The following is a 16,039-nucleotide window of genomic DNA, read 5'->3' on the forward strand; positions in this document are numbered from 1 at the left end:
TTCACCATGTTGGCCAGGCTGGTCTTGAACTCCTGATCTCAGGTGATCCACCCATCTCTGCCTCCCAAAGTGCTAGGATTACACACGTAAGCCTCCACACCCAGCCAGACTCAAACTATTCTTTAACTTCTTAATTCTATTTCTGGAATGCTAACCTAGGGCATAATCAAAAATAAGAGGGAAGAAAGGAGAGACAGGAAGTAGTATATCACCTTAAGATCTTATTTAATAGCTACCAACACTCAGTGAGAAGACACTCATTTTTTATAGCTAAGGAAGGCAGGCATGGAGAATTAAAATACTTTTCATGCACAGAAAAATACACAATCAATGGAGGATTTGAATCCAGATCTGTAAGGCACCAAGACATGACAGGTTGTTCTGTTTGTAAGTAATTTAGAAACAACTTAAAAATCCAACAAGGGTATAGTGAAGTACATGATAATTTGCCTCCTAGGAGGTTTGCACAACCATGGAAAATGAAAATGACACTTTTCTAAGGCTTCTAACAGCTTGGTAAAATGCCTGTGATGAGTAAAAACCCAGACAATAATTCCAAGAGAAAAAGATGGTTGGTATATTATTTAAAATGCGGCAGAAACAAAAAGTGAACTGTCCTTGTCTGGGGGTTGAAATTTTTTCCCTTTATAATTACGGCAAAAATACAACAATTGGGAGTGGGGGAAGAAATGCTACAATTTTTTGAGGCCCAACCCACCATCATTACTCTTTAAAATCACCTCCCCAGGCCCCTCTACTGCCACTGGAAGCTTCTCTCTCTTGTGAGGTCCACAAGAAGTGTGCCTCCCTCTCGCATGTCACTTCCTGCCTCCCCTGCCCTGTGTGGGAAGCCCTGAGAGCATGGTCCTTGTTCCAGGAATTTCTGTGTCTGCCACAGTACTCTGCACATAACTGCATATAACAAAAACTGTTGCTGAACTGAATCCAGTAGCTTCCTTCCAACATTGTTCTATATCCTCTCAACTGAATGAAACTCAAATACTACAGGGGTCTTGGGAAAATGCCAACAACTCGCACCACCCCAGGAGTGGGTGCTTCCTTAAATTCTGTACCCTTGGTGCCTCTCATGCCTCCACCTAGTCCAGGTCCTGCCTCAGGGGATGTCCCCACACCTGCTTTTAAGAACACAGTGGCATTCAGGAGCCTATAGGCACCCACCCTAGCTCTGGCCTAGGCTACATAACGTCAAGGCCCACCAATACCCAAAATGAAGTGAAGCTTAATGAAGACTACAGCCCAGCCTCCAACCCAGTAACAACCTACAGTCCTGATGGAGTCTTTCAATTTGTTTTTAAGTCTCTACAAACTCAACTAGAGCCAGTCTTCCTAGAAAATGACTGGACTTTCCCTAGAAAGTAATCTGACTTGGCTAGAAATGTCATAGCACACGTTTCACCTAGCTATTATGGTCTGGCTAAATAAGGAAACATTTAGCCAGACCATATGGATGTTAGTTTATTGCCCCAAACCAGGTTCAAAAGATAACAAACCTTCAGCCAGTGTTACTGAAGAAAATAATAAGAGCCCCAACATGAACAGCAGCCAGGCCTATCAGGTGGATGTTCAGTCAATATTCACAGGGAGGAAAGTGGCTGTGAGGCTCGCAGGGCTCACCAATGCTTGTTCGCCTCTTCATTCTGGATCCCAGGATCTGGTCAAATGCCTAAGGGGTCAGCTGAGCAGCTTGCCAGCTCTGTTACTAGAGCAGGGGGCAATTCTGGCTCACAGAGAGCAGAAGCCAGTCAAGACAGCAGAGACACAGGCCACAGCCAGGGCCAAGTGGAGGTTGGGGGCTTGCCATACCTATATCTGAAAGCATCTGCACCCTCAAACTTTCTGACCTCTCACGCTATTACCAGGCCACACAGCAGACAGGCTTCCCTCCCCATCCCACTGTGATAACAGCAGCCCAGGCAGCAAGCAGAACTGCAACCCAGCCTGGTCCAGTCAGCCACACGGAGCTCACTGACGAAGGGTGAGGGGTATGGAGCAAGGAGGCTAGATTGGATCATGGCGCTTCCTCTGGGCTCACAGATACACCTGATCCCTGGGACAAGTCACTCCATGTTCAAAGAGTGGCGGGGGAGTGGAGGTGCTGAGGACCCATGACAGTTAGCAGACACACAGGGAGCACCCTTTAGAGAAGCCCCCTGTTCCCGGGGGCTGATCTCACACGTTCCCATGCATGACCCTGCAGAAGCTGGGTGGGGGAATGGATGGAGCTCTATGAGAGAATGGACAGCAAGGAAGGACCACATAGGCACCACCCAGTTTCCCTTTTATCCACATGTACCATCCATAAGGGAGTCCTAGCAATTACAAGGCAGCTTCTGTATAGAGAATTCCCCATTGCCCATCCTTCTGCCAAAAAGGAGGAAAAATAAGAAAACAAAGCAGTAACACTGAATTAGTTGTTCTGGATTGCCTTTCCATTGAGACATGTGCATCACATTTAAATCCTTTCCCCAACTGCACACGAGATTCCCTGCAAAGAGCTGACAGAAAGCGCCTGTCGTACCTGGGCTCACATAGGAAGGCCGTGTTTTCCCCGTCTGCTCTCCAAACAAGCCACTCCCTGAAGGATGGGTGGCAGAACATGCGGGTTTTGTCTCGCCTCTTAATGAGGAAGCAGGAGAGGGCGTCCATCCTCTGCTGAAAGTCTTCCCATCCCTGCTCCCCCTGGATGTGGCCGGCATTAATAGCCTGAAAGATCTGCTCGTCTGTCATGGGGTGGAGGGATGCGAGGGCCACGTTGAGAATCGGAAGTGCCCTCTCAAAGGCGGACTGGGTCATGAACTTCATGTTGCACTGCAGCAAATAGAGCTCAGAGAGAGACACGGGCACCACCTTGTAGCTGGCACTCTTAATGACCAAGTGGCCCCTCTGGAAGAGGTCCAGGGTGAGCTTGAGGTACAGGTAAGAGCCCAGGCTCCGCAGCACCAGGTGGCTGCTCACTTTTCCAATGAGCGTGGCATCGGCCTTGCCGTTCAGGGAGATGTTGCTGAGGATGTCCTGGCTGCTGTGCACCCTGTGCTGGACGTAGGCGTGCAGGTCGCTGTGGATGTCTTTATTGTCTGGGAAGTCATCTAAGGAAAGCTTGACAAACGGCAGTGCACTTATTATTTCCTGGGGGAAAAAACCAAAAACCCACAGTGTCACTCTACAGAGATTCCTTTTTTATTTTAGCAGCATTTTAAACCAGATTCACTAGTTTTCTTTCAAGGAGGATTTTCATGGATTACAGGGACTCATTGTTTTGTATTAAAACGTGTAATAGGATAAGGTGAAGATAAAAAGCTTATGTGAAAGAAATCCTAATGGGAGATGGAATCAGTAAATGCTCTCCCAAGGCCCTCATCCGAGGACCCTGAGCCTAGCGAGCAGAGTAAGAGCCCTCTGTAGACAGCGGCAATGAGGCCAGGGCCAGTAAGGGCAGTGAGACTCTGCAGGTGACCTGATACCCATAATCCTTATACTGTGCAACTGCTTATATAACAAGGACAAACACCAACCAACACTGTACATCTAAGAACATGGCCAGATGCCAAGATAAAAGGCATCCTTCTTTATGCATCAAACACTGAGGCTGTGTAACCCAACCAGGAAATCTGAGACGGTCCCTGGGCTGTCTCTCAATGACAGGGCATCTTAACAAAGCTGCCTACTTTGGTACAGCATGTTATTTTATTAATTGCTTTTTTAAAGCAAACTTTTAAATTGAAGTTTAACATATGAACATATGATTTGTGCACAAATCACAATTGCACAGTGTCACTAATTTTCGCTAAGTATACCTGTGTAACCAGCACCCAGAAACAAAACATACTCAGCTCCCAGAAGCCCCATGTGCCCTTCTCATCTCTTCCCCATTCCAAAGATTAAGCACATCTGACACCTAACAGCAAAGAGTTTTGCCTTTTTAAAAAGACTTCCCACTGTTGTTTCTGAAGTATTTAAATGCATGTGCTCATTATTTAATATAACAATGTAGATAAAGAGGGCAGAATACAATCACTCCCATTTTACATGGATGCTATCTGAAGCTCTGAAAACTTACACAGCTGAGAAGAAGAATGTAAGGTTCCTGGTTCCCATGCTCTACTGATTGCGAAATTGTGCTTACTGTGTAAAAAAAGACTGAAAACTATACAAACTGAATGTCCAAAAAACACTCATCAAGTTCAACTGAGGTCTAATTTCGGTTTTTATAATGAAAAAATTCCAAATGCTGTTTTTAAATAAATATCATAAAAGGGTATAAATCAAAACCTAATGTCTAAAAGTCTTTACTGAAAAAGGATAGGTATAGAAGGAGTGAATGGTTAAGATACAATTTCAGGATTCAAGTGAGAAGGAAGATGGAGGGGGAAAAAAATCACCCTACCCCTCGCTGCAAATGTTACCTCATGTTTAAGTTTTATGAAAAAATAGACTTCTGAGAATAGGCCTTAAAAATCTTTCACTTTCAGCTGGGCACAGTGGCTCACGCCTGTAATCCCAGCACTTTGGGAGGCCGACATGGCTGAGACCAGCCTGGCCAACATGATGAAAATCCATCTCTACTAAAAATACAAAAATTAGCCAGGCGTGGTAGTGGGTGCCTGTAATCCCAGCTACTTGGGAGGCTAAGGCAGGAGAATCACTTGAACCCGGGAGGCAGATGCTGCAGTGAGCCAAGATCATGCCACTGTACTCCATCCTAGGCGACAGAGCAAGACTCTATCTCCAAAAAAAAAAAAAAATCTTCCACCTTCATTTTTCCCTTCAAAAAAACACAAAGCCCCACAGCAAACCCATGCAAATAACTACCAGCAGGAGTAGGTTTAAACTCTGGCAGGCCTCTTGGCCCCACACACTCCATGACGGTAACCAGGGCTAGATGCCACCGTTTGAAAATGTGCAATTCGATGCCAACAGGAAACTTACCTGACATCTTGATAAATATGCCTTGAGCTAAAAAGGTCAGAGTTTCACCCATGTGGGGCTCTCTGGACTAAGTTTTCAAATTCTTAACATAGTTTCTAATTCAAGCAGTTGAATGGTTTACAAAAGCTTTATGTTATTAATATTTATCACTGTAAAATTGGAATATGGGGACTTGGAGAAAGATTTGAGAATTCTTTGTTACCTGAAAATTTGCTCTTACAGTCACAATCAACTTCAACCAGGCAGGAAATTTAGAAATAATTTTGGTAATAAATGAAGAAAGCGTATCTCCATAATCAGGTTTATGAAACTCAGCTTCATTTAAGCCATCTATCAAAATAATGTATTCTTCTTCAGGAATTTTCTGCTCTACAGGATAAAATAATTTTTTCAAATTAAGAAATTATACATTTCTCTAAGACAGCAACACCCAGTGTATTTTAGTGCCCAGTTTAGTGTTAGAAACTAAAAAGGTTTACATATGGCACAAGAAACAGTTTTCACAGAAGCATATTTTCTATTAAATTTATAGTGAAAACTGGAGCACAGAGCCAAAAGAAAACCAATTCTCACAAAACAAACATATTGCATGACACACATTAGCAGAATCTCACTCATGTATATAATACAGTTAGCTCTTCATAAACCATTGTCACTGGGGTGAGCTACACAAAGATAATGAACACATAACAGACGCCCAATCCGGAAAGGTCACTAAGTCCCCCATGAGAGCTCCTTAGTGGATTCCAGAGAAGGGAAACTGACCCCCTCGCTGCTGCCAACCCAGGGCAAAGTGCCCGGCCCAAGCCAGCCATACAACCACACAGTGTGAGAGCTCCACACTACTGACTCCTCCAACAGGGCTCTTCTCCGTGAGCCTGAATCTGGTTTTGTATTTATTAGTGCTGATTTTCTGCCCAGGAAATAGAGAAGAAATGATGACATATCTGTTTTCTATCCCTCTAGCACCTTCCAGCAGAGGTGCCATGTGGGCAGATAAACAAAAGGTGAGGAGCTGAGGGGAGAGAAGATGGGAAACTGAAGGGACCATCAGGTCACTGATACCTTATTGGGGACAAAAAATTAAAATGGAAACCTTTAGAAGTCACTTTAAGGTTTCAATTCAACTGAGCAGAGGCCCTGACAAATATATATTCTGGAAAATTCCTCCAAATAATCCACTTACTCCCTCAGATACTTAGGAGTGCAAAATACGCAACAGTCTTCTGTGGTGCAAGTCATCTAAATAGCCCACAGTTACAAACTACTTTGGAACCGCTCAGTCATCACATTCATTCTTATCAGGGTGCTTCTTTTAACACTATACCCCAGGGGTGGTGTAGGAGGGACCTCATGGGGCTCGTTCTGAGAAAGAGGAGCGGATGGGCACTGACACTTCTATTCTCTCCCTGCTCCAGCTCACTTCTACCCCATGGCCCCGCTGACCACCTGCCTTCTGGGGACCACCTGTGTATGCTGTACCACTACTGAGAGGGCGCTGTAAGTAGCTGCTATGAGGTACCATTTCTCAGGTTTGTGAGTGGCTCCAGCACTCCCCTCTTGAAAGCTGCCACCGGGTCCTGCACACAGGATCGGAGACTCAGCATGCTCTGTAGTTGGGGCTCCTTTATCAGAAGGTCTCTGTAGGCAGCCAGCTGATGGGACCGGCAGAGCAAAGCTGCGATGCTGTGCACAAACTCGGGCACCAGGCAAGTGTACGTGTTGTCAGCCTGGCAGTAGTGGTAGGCCACCACCTAGGGGGAAGCAGAACCGTCAGTGTCACCTCACCCTCTTCACACAGCTCCTTCTGCGATCTCAAACAGGAACACAACTCTGCTCGTTCGCTGATAACAAGATACACAGCATCTATTCCCCAAGACTGGGTCATTCGTTAGCATAATTGTTCCATTTATTCCTTCCTTCCCTTGTGTGGTTTGCGAACCTTTAACTGCATCCACAAAATCCACCTTGATTAGCATAAAAATCAGTGCGTTACTTTGTATTAAATATAAACAAACAGCATTCATAAAATGTAAAATCTACCCTGGCTTAGAGCAGCTCCAAGCCATCCTAATATTCTCAACATCAGAAAGTGCCATCTTCACTAGGCTTCTGTTCTCAAGAGCAGCAGCACCTCTTTAGGAAACCCTTTTGCTGATCCCAAAAGGCAGATGATAAAGCCAGCGGCTGTAAGACCAGGGCTGTAGAGTCACAGCAGCTCCTTCTCCTGGTCGGGAGGGTCAAGACGTTGGCCCCTCCCCACACCCGCACTGCATCAAGGGACACTGTGGAGAAGTTCAATGGGGACGCTGTCTGAAGAATGAAACCCGAAATCACCAAATCTCTGCCCATCATGTGGAAAGACAAGTTGGAGGAGAGAGGGAGCTGCCTGGGTACTGAGAGGAAAAGGAATCGTCCCTGTTCCAAGGGACCTGCAGCATCAGCAAGCTGCTTGTGAGAGGGACGCCAGGAAACGGCCAGACACAGAAGTGTTGGGAATGGGAGGCATGCAGTAGATAGAAGAAAAATCCAGTACTTTTCCAAAGGAGGATGATAGGAGAAACACAAGTACAAGGTAAGGAAGGCAAAGAAGAGCAAAACACTTGTGCCAAGAGATACATGTTTTTTGGAAGTATCTGCCTTGCTGCTGTCCCACTGGACGCGGCAAGCCCCTGCAGGAAGCAGGACAAGAACCACTAGCCACAGTTCATCACTGAGGGCACCAGACACTGAGGTTAGATGCCTTGCCAACCTGACACAGATAGTCAAGGATGTGGGATTAGATCCCAGGTCTTCAGACTCTTTAAAAGGCAAGTGGCAAAAGTAAATGTGCAACAGCTTTTCTCTGGCCAACCTGGAGCTGCCATGAGACTTTTGGTTTAGATTAAATTTATCATTGACACTCAGAGGAAAGCTGGCTGTTCTCCAACTCTCACCTGGACAGAAATTAGCAGGGATACATGTGAGGATCCTGTAAACTTGTGCAAACCATCATGAGATGTCCAGTACCACAGTCTCACACAGCGTTTCACAAAAGCAGCTTTGCTTTTTTTTCCATGACCCAACAGTGGGTCATGAAATCAATTTATTTATTTATTTACTTTTATTTTTTATTTTTTTGAGATGAAGTTTTGCTCTGTTGCTCAGGTTGGAGTGCAGCTGCACAATCTTGGCTCACTGCAACCTCCATCTCCTGGGTTCAAGCGATTCTCCTGCCTCAGCTTCCCTAGTAGCTGGGATTACAGGTGCCCAACACCATGCCCAGCTAATTTTTGTATTTTTAGTAGAGACGAGGTTTCAATATGTTGGCCAGGCTGGTCTCGAACTCCTGACCACTGGAGCCTCCCGAAGTGCTAGGATTACAGGCATGAAATCAATTTAGAGCCACAATTTTTAAAAAATAAACTCAGGAATACTAGAGTGTATGATAGAATGTAAGAATAAATATAGTTCTAAAATGCTTTAGTTATGTGGGTGATTATGTGTGAGTGATCACTAGTGTAAGATGTTTCTCTTATGTGGGTCACAGTCAATGGAGTTTGAAAATCACTGTAAGCAGGGATGGCTTTGAAGCCTGCACTACATCACTCATCTCAAATTACCCACCCATGACCAGAGGACCATTCTGAACCAGCTGTCAGAAGCATCAGGGCTGATGGTCCCAAGAGCAGCCATCATCCGGGAAGGAGAAGGGACAGGGATCTGGTGCAGAGCAAGATTCTCTCACCAACCTCCCCGCAGGGTCTCCTCACAACGTGTCCCCATGGCTGCTGGCTCCAGCAGCTCTCCAGCTCCACTGACTCACACCACCACTGGCCAGGGAAACTTAAGCAGCCCACTAGAAGCAAGGGAAGTAACTGCTTTAATGCAGGAGTGCGGCTGGTGAGCCAGTGATGGGTGCTGAGAAGAAGAAAAACTTCAGAAAGACCTTGATGATCACGAATTTAAGAAAGGAAAGTCAGCCAGGGAAGGCTGTATTACAACTTCACGAGAAACCTCTGTCACAAAGCCGAGGGAACCAAAGGCCTCAGGCAACAGAGTGCAGGGGAAGAGGTCTGGGTCAAGTCAGAAGCTCCCAATTTCCTGCTCACATACCAAATTAAGAAGAGCACATGCAGGTAAGCATGGATTTGTGGCGAGTGCACATGCTACCTTCTGCTGCCTTGAGGAACTCTCAACCCATTGTTTAACATGGATCAAGTCCACTGCCAATGTCTTCAGACAGATACTGTCATTCATACTTTTACTTGGATAACTTAATCACTATTTCATCAAAAGCTATACTTTATCATTAAGCAGTTGTCTTTGTTTTAAGCTCCCCTTTCCAATTTACTTCTCAGAGACCAAACTAGCAAATCTCTCTATCTGGAAGGCTCCTATAAAACAAGAGAGCTTACCTTAGAAGCAAGATATTTCACTGCATCCTCTCTTGGTCTCTGGTTTTCAGCACTGACAGACCCAAGAGGTGTTTTAGCTGCGCTGGAAGCACTTGTGGAAGAACTCGGTGAAAGCAGCGGGGTGAAAGGAAGATCCTGAGTGGGGTCGGAAGCTGCAGAGAAAGACCCATTTCATTACGTACATCATAGCAGGAGCAGGGTGGGGTGTTGACTATATTTCTTGATTCGCCCCAGGGCATATCTTAATAAATAAGGAGTGAACATGGTCCAAAATTCAGAGGTCCACATGACAGCACAGGTTCCCCTCCCTGGAGAACAGCCATCTACTGTTTCCAGCTTCCTTTATTAAATATTTTTTTAATAAATTTTTACCAGAGTCTTGCTCTGGTACCCAGGTGGAGTACAGCGGCATCATCTTGGCTCAATGCACCCTCAACCTCTTGGGTTCAAGCGATTCTTCTGCCTCAGCCTCCCGAATAGCTGGGATTACAGGCGCCCACCACCACGCCCAGCTAATTTTTTGTATTTTTAGTAGAGATAGGGTTTTACCACGTTGGTTGGGCTGGTCTTGATCTCCTGACCTTGGGCAATCTGCCTGCCTCAGTCTCCCAAAGTGCTGGGATTACAGGCATGAGCCACCGTCCCTGGCATTTAAAAATTTTTTTTTGAGACAGGCTCTCACTGTGTCGTCCAGGCTAGAGTACAGTGGCACAATCCCAGCTCAATGCAGTCTCGATTTACTGGGCTCAAGCGATCCTCCCACCTCAGCCTCCTGAGTAGCTGGGACAAAAGGCGCGCACCACTATGACTGGCTAATTTTTTGTAGAGACGAGGTCTCCCTATGTTGCCCAGGCTGCTCTCAAACTCCTGGGCTCATGCAATCCTCCCACCTTGGCCTTCCAAAGTGTTGGTATTACAGATATGAGCCACTGTGCCTGACCTATTAAATTCTTTTGGGTCTTAAAAATCTCGCACGATTCACTTGCTCACCATGTTTAGAGTGAGTTTACTGCATATGAAATAAACAGTAAATAGTCAAACATTTGGCTACTCTGTCCTATGTCTTTATAATTTTGGAAAATCCAATACAGAAGACGAAGGCTGTGCCAAACAGCTTCTAATGTGCCAAAGGAACTCCACATTAGACTCCGTCTGAGCTTGTTCTGCCAGGAGCCCAACTCCTTGCTCTCAGGGCCCCAAATTCTCCAGAGCTCTTGATCAGGCCTCACTGGCCCATCTCTGCCTGTATCTAAAGGAAGAAGGTTACAGTTCAGGAGGACATCAGGGAACACTGGCCTTGCCCCAGCTTACAGCTGAATACACATCATGACGGAGGGACATAGTCAAATAGTTCACCTCGCACGACCGCAAACCTGATATAGTAGCTGCAACAACTTGAGGAAAATTGGTATTTTATGTCTATGTGAACAGCAATTTCCTCCATCTATCTTATGTTAATAAACTACACACGTAATTAAACACATACGTACTTTTAGGTGATGAACCTGGGCTGTTGGAAGCAATCTGCCTCATGCGGCTTCCGTGGCAGCTCAGGGCCACCAACTTGGAAATGATTGCCGTCTTCCCAAATCCCACATTGCCAACCACCACCGCGCCTCTGTTTTCTGCCAGTTCTGTGCTCCTCAGGTTTTCTTCTATCTGGTGAAAGAGCCAATCCCTTCCCACAAACACAGAGTCTGTTGTTATGCTTGGTACTTCAAACAACAAGGGTTTCAACAAAATGTCTTGTGGCTTGTAGGGAGCAAATCGTGCTTCAAAAGAAAAAAAGAAACATTATTTTAGAAAAATGTCATAATTTTATAAACTAAGAAACTCAAATATCATTGCTTATGTGTTACATTAAATCCTTGGCTTTACCCCCACTAAGATCTGTCTGTAAGCATTTCCAATCTGGTTCTATTAATACTTCTGTAATACCTCAATTATCATACCCTATTGGACCAACAGGACACTGCAGAGTATCCTATTGAAATTACTTTCTAGTCTGGTCATGGCTTTGAGTTATTCTCAGGACTCAAGGACAAAGAGGATTATAGAAAGCCATGTAAGGGGCCAAATCATGTCTCATGGGTTTATCTGGAACTGCATTTAAGACGTGTTTCTTCCCTGCTGTATGAATAAAACAGAAACATGTTTTCCCTAGAAATAGGGCTCTGCTCTTATCCAGGTGTGATGACACTTTGTCCGTACGGTGAGGCTGCTGTGTACCTCACACAACTGTGTTACAGGCAGACAGAGAACATGGCCAATACAGTCCAAGGGATTTTTTCTTTTTCTTTTTTTTTTTTTTTTTTGAGACAGTTTCACTCTTGTTGCCCAGGCTGGAGTGCAATGGCATGATCTCAGCTCACTGCAACCTCTGCCTCTTGGGTTCAAGTGATTCTCCTACCTCAGCGTCCAAAGTAGCTGTGATTACAGGCACCCACCACCATACCCAGCTAATTTTTATATTTTTAATAGAGACAAGGTTTCAACATGTTGGCCAGGCTGGTCTTGAACTCCAGACTTCAGGTGATCCACCCGCCTTGGCCTCTCAAAGTGCTGGGATTACAGGCATGAGCCACTGTGCCCAGCCTAGTCCAAGAATTGAAACAAAGCTTATACTTTGTAAATAATAAACACCTATTGAGTGTTAAACTACCCCTCCCTTCAAAATAACTTACTGCAGAATTATTTTTTCAATTCCAGAAGCAAGTTAATCACATATTTTAAGGAAGAAGCCCCAAACCGTTGAGGATGACCTCTTAGCCCACCTCACAGATATGCTTTTAGCACAAACACACACACTTTCCATCATGTTATAAACAAAGTTGGCTTCAATGCTGGTTATCACAGACTTTCAAAGTTACTGATTGAGTTCATCATAACCATTATCGCAGTGGATGTGAGGATAAATACTTTTAACTTCCTGTGCCCTACCTCCAGCCGTATTGTGCCATGGTAATCTAATTGACGTCCGTAGAGGAGCATTTCTCTGCCCGTCTAAATAACTCAGATCTTCCAATTTGGTTGAGCTTGTTGCTGTAATATTAAACTGAAGTTTAGTATCTTCAAAGGTGACTTTAAATTTCATACCTAAGTGACTATAACTTATAAATCACTAAGCAATTCAGTTCAGGTTTTCAACAAAATTTACTTAAATGTGCTTTTGGTATTGTTTGCCCCAGTTTATTTTTCTGGCAGTATCAACTGAAAAGTGGTAAAAACCAAGTGCTTCTTTTTCTTAAAGTTATGTTGATGGAGTTGCCAGAATTCTCCATTATTCTTGAAAAGAGACAGAATTCACCATAAATTGTTTGATGAAGAAATCTGACAATCACGTGGCTCACAGCAAAGCTTCAGTACTTACACCACAAGCAGGTGGCATGCTGCTAGATTCTTCTCTGCAGCTCTGGGGAGCTTTCCGCTGTTTGGAATGCCAAACTTATTAATTAAATGGGCAGATTCTATGTGTACAATTCCACAGCACCCAGAACACTAAAAGTTGGCTCAGTAGTAATAGCATAATCATATTCCTAAGCTTCGAATATGTGTAGACTTATATAAACATTATATATCATACTGCATTTTATAGGTGTATTTTTTTAATTCTAAAAATAAGTTATGTTTACCTCTGACCAAATCAGTAAGACTCATATCACGTAAGTATTTGTTATAAAGCATTAAAGAGCCAGGTGCCGTGGCTCACGCCTGTAATCACGAGGCTGGGGCAGGTGGATTGTTTGAGGTCAGGAGCTCCAGACCAGCCTGGCCAACATGGTGAAACCCCATTTCTACTAAAACACAAAAAAATTAGCTGGGCATGGAGGCGGGTCTCTGTAATCCCAGCTACTTGGGAGGCTAAGGCAGGAGAATCGCTTACACCCAGGAGGCAGAGGTTGCAGTGAGCCAGGATCGTGCCACTACACTCCAGCGTGGGTGATAGAGCAAAACTCTGTCTCAAAAAAAAAAAAAGAAGAATATAAAATACCTAGGAATCAATTAAAAAAAAAAAAAAAAAGATCTATTCAAACATTCATACAAGATAGATTACAAAAATAACTAGCGCAAAATAATTTTGCTAATTCTCAGGAAATCTTAGAAGCAAGTATATAGTACACATTTTTGCCTTTTAAAAACCCCTCCTGTTATTACATTGAGGAAAATCTAAAATGAACCTAATTTGGTTTATGGGTTAAGCCCAACATGAAGTACTATTGATCTTAGTCAGATTATTGTCTTCCAGGACAAGAAAATATACAGTGACTTGAGGGCAAATGAGAGCCTAGAGGGAGTCATAGTGCCTGGGTAAAGTCTTCTTAGGACTGGGGACATCTTCAGTGGGACCAAGGTGCAGGGGACAGAAGTCAAGTTGGGCCACTTGTCTTCGGAAAACCCTCTGGCTGCCCAACAGGCTCTGACCCAGCATCCAGCTGCCGACCAGTGCCATCCATCCTACCTGCACCCTTCCTATTTCCCCCCACTAAGATCTCAGTCCTTCTCTTCCTCACTGTCCATATCATTCTCTCTTGCTCCTTCATTCAACCGCCACCTGGGTGGCTCCAGGCCTGACTGTGTTGGCATATCCCCTCTCACTGCATCCTCCAAAGGGCAATCCAACACATGCCCTGCCTAGTCATCCTCCCAGCCAGCAAGAAACACCTGAAACTTTGACTTCACGACAGCATGCACCTATGCCTCTGTATCCTTCTGGTGCATATCCACAGTGTATACACATTTAAGTGAATACTCTATGCACATTGCCAGTTACCACACAAATCTTTCCCATTAGAAAGCCTTGGCTAATTCCTTGTCAGGGCTTTTAAATGGATCAAATGTACGGTAATCCAAGGGCAGCCTCTAGCTTCTCTCTAGGTCCTTCGTAAGCAGGGTGTATAAAACCTCCCGGAGGGCCAACAGGACTACACTGTCTTCCCCCAACCTTCTTACCTCCCTGTAGTAACACAGCTTGGAATATTTCTAGGCTCCTGCCTGAGCCCTGGGACCCTTCTCCTCACATGCCTCATGGTGAATGCACCCACCAAGGCACAGGTAAAAGGGGCAGGCAGCCATATTCATAATCCATAACTCATTTCAGAGCCAGAACAGTCATGAACATCTGACATAATGCTGCAGCCCTAGAGAATACAAAGATGCTTTAGAGCCTCAAACGTGTTGCCTATTTCCCTTCTTTCCCTGACTCCTTAGAACATAACAGTTTATAAATTTATAACAGCTGAAAGGATTAGAAATATGTGACCACAAAAGACATTCCAAACAAAGGATTGCAAAAATGCCCTAGATTGTATCTAAACAGATGCAGGAGATGGTAAGATTTCACAGGCCTGTTTTCAGATTCCCAGTCACTAGAGCTTCAGCACCAAAATCTGCAACAGAGCAGCCTCAGTACTTCCACAACTCTTGGCTAATTCTCACTTTCAAACATGATTAAGCTGAGCTGAAAGTTGCAGCAGGGCCATAAGCCACCACCTGCCAGCTATCTCAGCTTTCTGAGGCATTTTTGAAGCCACCAACAGAGGTGCCAGTGAATAGGGCAGGCAGATATCAGTGGCTAAGCTATGTGCCCAGGTGTTCCCGACCCTCTGAGCAGGAAACTTGGGCCACTCTGCCCTCTCAGGCATACCTAACATTCTCAGATGTTACCTGTGCAAAAGTCAGACTCACATTCAGTATTTACCCATAAACGCTTTCAAAATCCTGAACACTACTCAGGGCCCAAAAAGCCCAAAGGTAAAGCAATAATTTCATGCAACAATAAACCCACTGCTAGAATCTCTACAGTGAAATTAATTATACACTTATTGTGCACACACACACTATATCTAACATCTGGATGAGAAGCACATTTCAAGATGTGGAGGAAAGTTTGTTTTTTGGTGAGGGTGGGTTTGGTGGGGCAAGGCAGAGGGAGACATCTCTAAGCTGAACAAAGAGGAACATTTGCTAAAGTTGTGGACTAACCTATGGAAAGTCCATGCCAATAAGTTCAGGGAAATAACCAGTTTTAGGAAAACTCAATAGCGATCACGCTTGTTTCCTGGAAAATTAAACACAGTGTTCTATAATCCACTCAGAAAGTACTTTGAAAGGAAAAAATAGAACCCGTTACCTAACTTCTATATGATTCAAAACATACTTTTAAAGGCTTTTAGGTCTGTTTTTAATAAAGCAAAGAGGTGTCCATGTCATGCATTTTGAGGTGACATATAGTTGTCCAAACCAATCCCACTCTAACAAATATCTTTACAAAGAAAATCTGTATAGTGAAATAATCTTTAAACCTAGCCAACTTATTTTTATAATCTTTGACAAAAAATCAAAATAAAAAAAACCTGCCACCATACTACATTGTTAACAGACAATTCCAGTTCTTGGTAGCAAGCTCAGTAAAGGACGTTAGGAAGAAGTTCTGCACCCAATCCCCTAGGGGCCAGCCCCATGGGGAGGCTGTGAACAGAGGCCTGGCATCATCCTTCCTTTACCTGCCAATCCTCATGTGCCAAAACACCTTTCCCACCAAAAGGCAATTTGTTTACTTGGATCATAACATGCAAATACTTCTAAGAGATTTCTCTATATGGTCCTTCACATATTATTCTGATTCTTCTAACACTGAGAGTTCTCTGCTGCCCTGTTTGTAGCAGCCTGCCTTCTAATCACTAAACAGAGCTGCA

At 44.3% G+C, this 16,039-nt stretch overlaps 1 protein-coding gene across 2 annotated transcripts in view; it reads right to left on the reverse strand.

The window, feature by feature from the left end:
* The window catches only part of TANC1 (tetratricopeptide repeat, ankyrin repeat and coiled-coil containing 1), a 273,934-nt gene that overhangs the window by 52,372 nt on the left and 205,523 nt on the right, over positions 1–16,039 (reverse strand). The window contains exons 9-14 of one of the 2 annotated variants that reach the window (XM_011947131.1): positions 12,285–12,386; positions 10,835–11,116; positions 9,345–9,496; positions 6,470–6,701; positions 5,150–5,316; positions 2,540–3,147 (exon numbers count right to left, since the gene is read on the reverse strand). In XM_011947131.1, coding sequence (XP_011802521.1) covers positions 2,540–3,147; positions 5,150–5,316; positions 6,470–6,701; positions 9,345–9,496; positions 10,835–11,116; positions 12,285–12,386 — 1,543 coding nt within the window. Of the gene's footprint in view, positions 1–2,539; positions 3,148–5,149; positions 5,317–6,469; positions 6,702–9,344; positions 9,497–10,834; positions 11,117–12,263; positions 12,387–16,039 lie in introns of both variants that reach the window. The other variant, XM_011947130.1, reaches the window with a different exon arrangement.

Source organism: Colobus angolensis, unplaced genomic scaffold (genome assembly GCF_000951035.1).
Source record: "Colobus angolensis palliatus isolate OR3802 unplaced genomic scaffold, Cang.pa_1.0 Scaffold259, whole genome shotgun sequence".
In the NCBI taxonomy this organism is placed as follows: Eukaryota; Metazoa; Chordata; class Mammalia; order Primates; family Cercopithecidae; genus Colobus; species Colobus angolensis.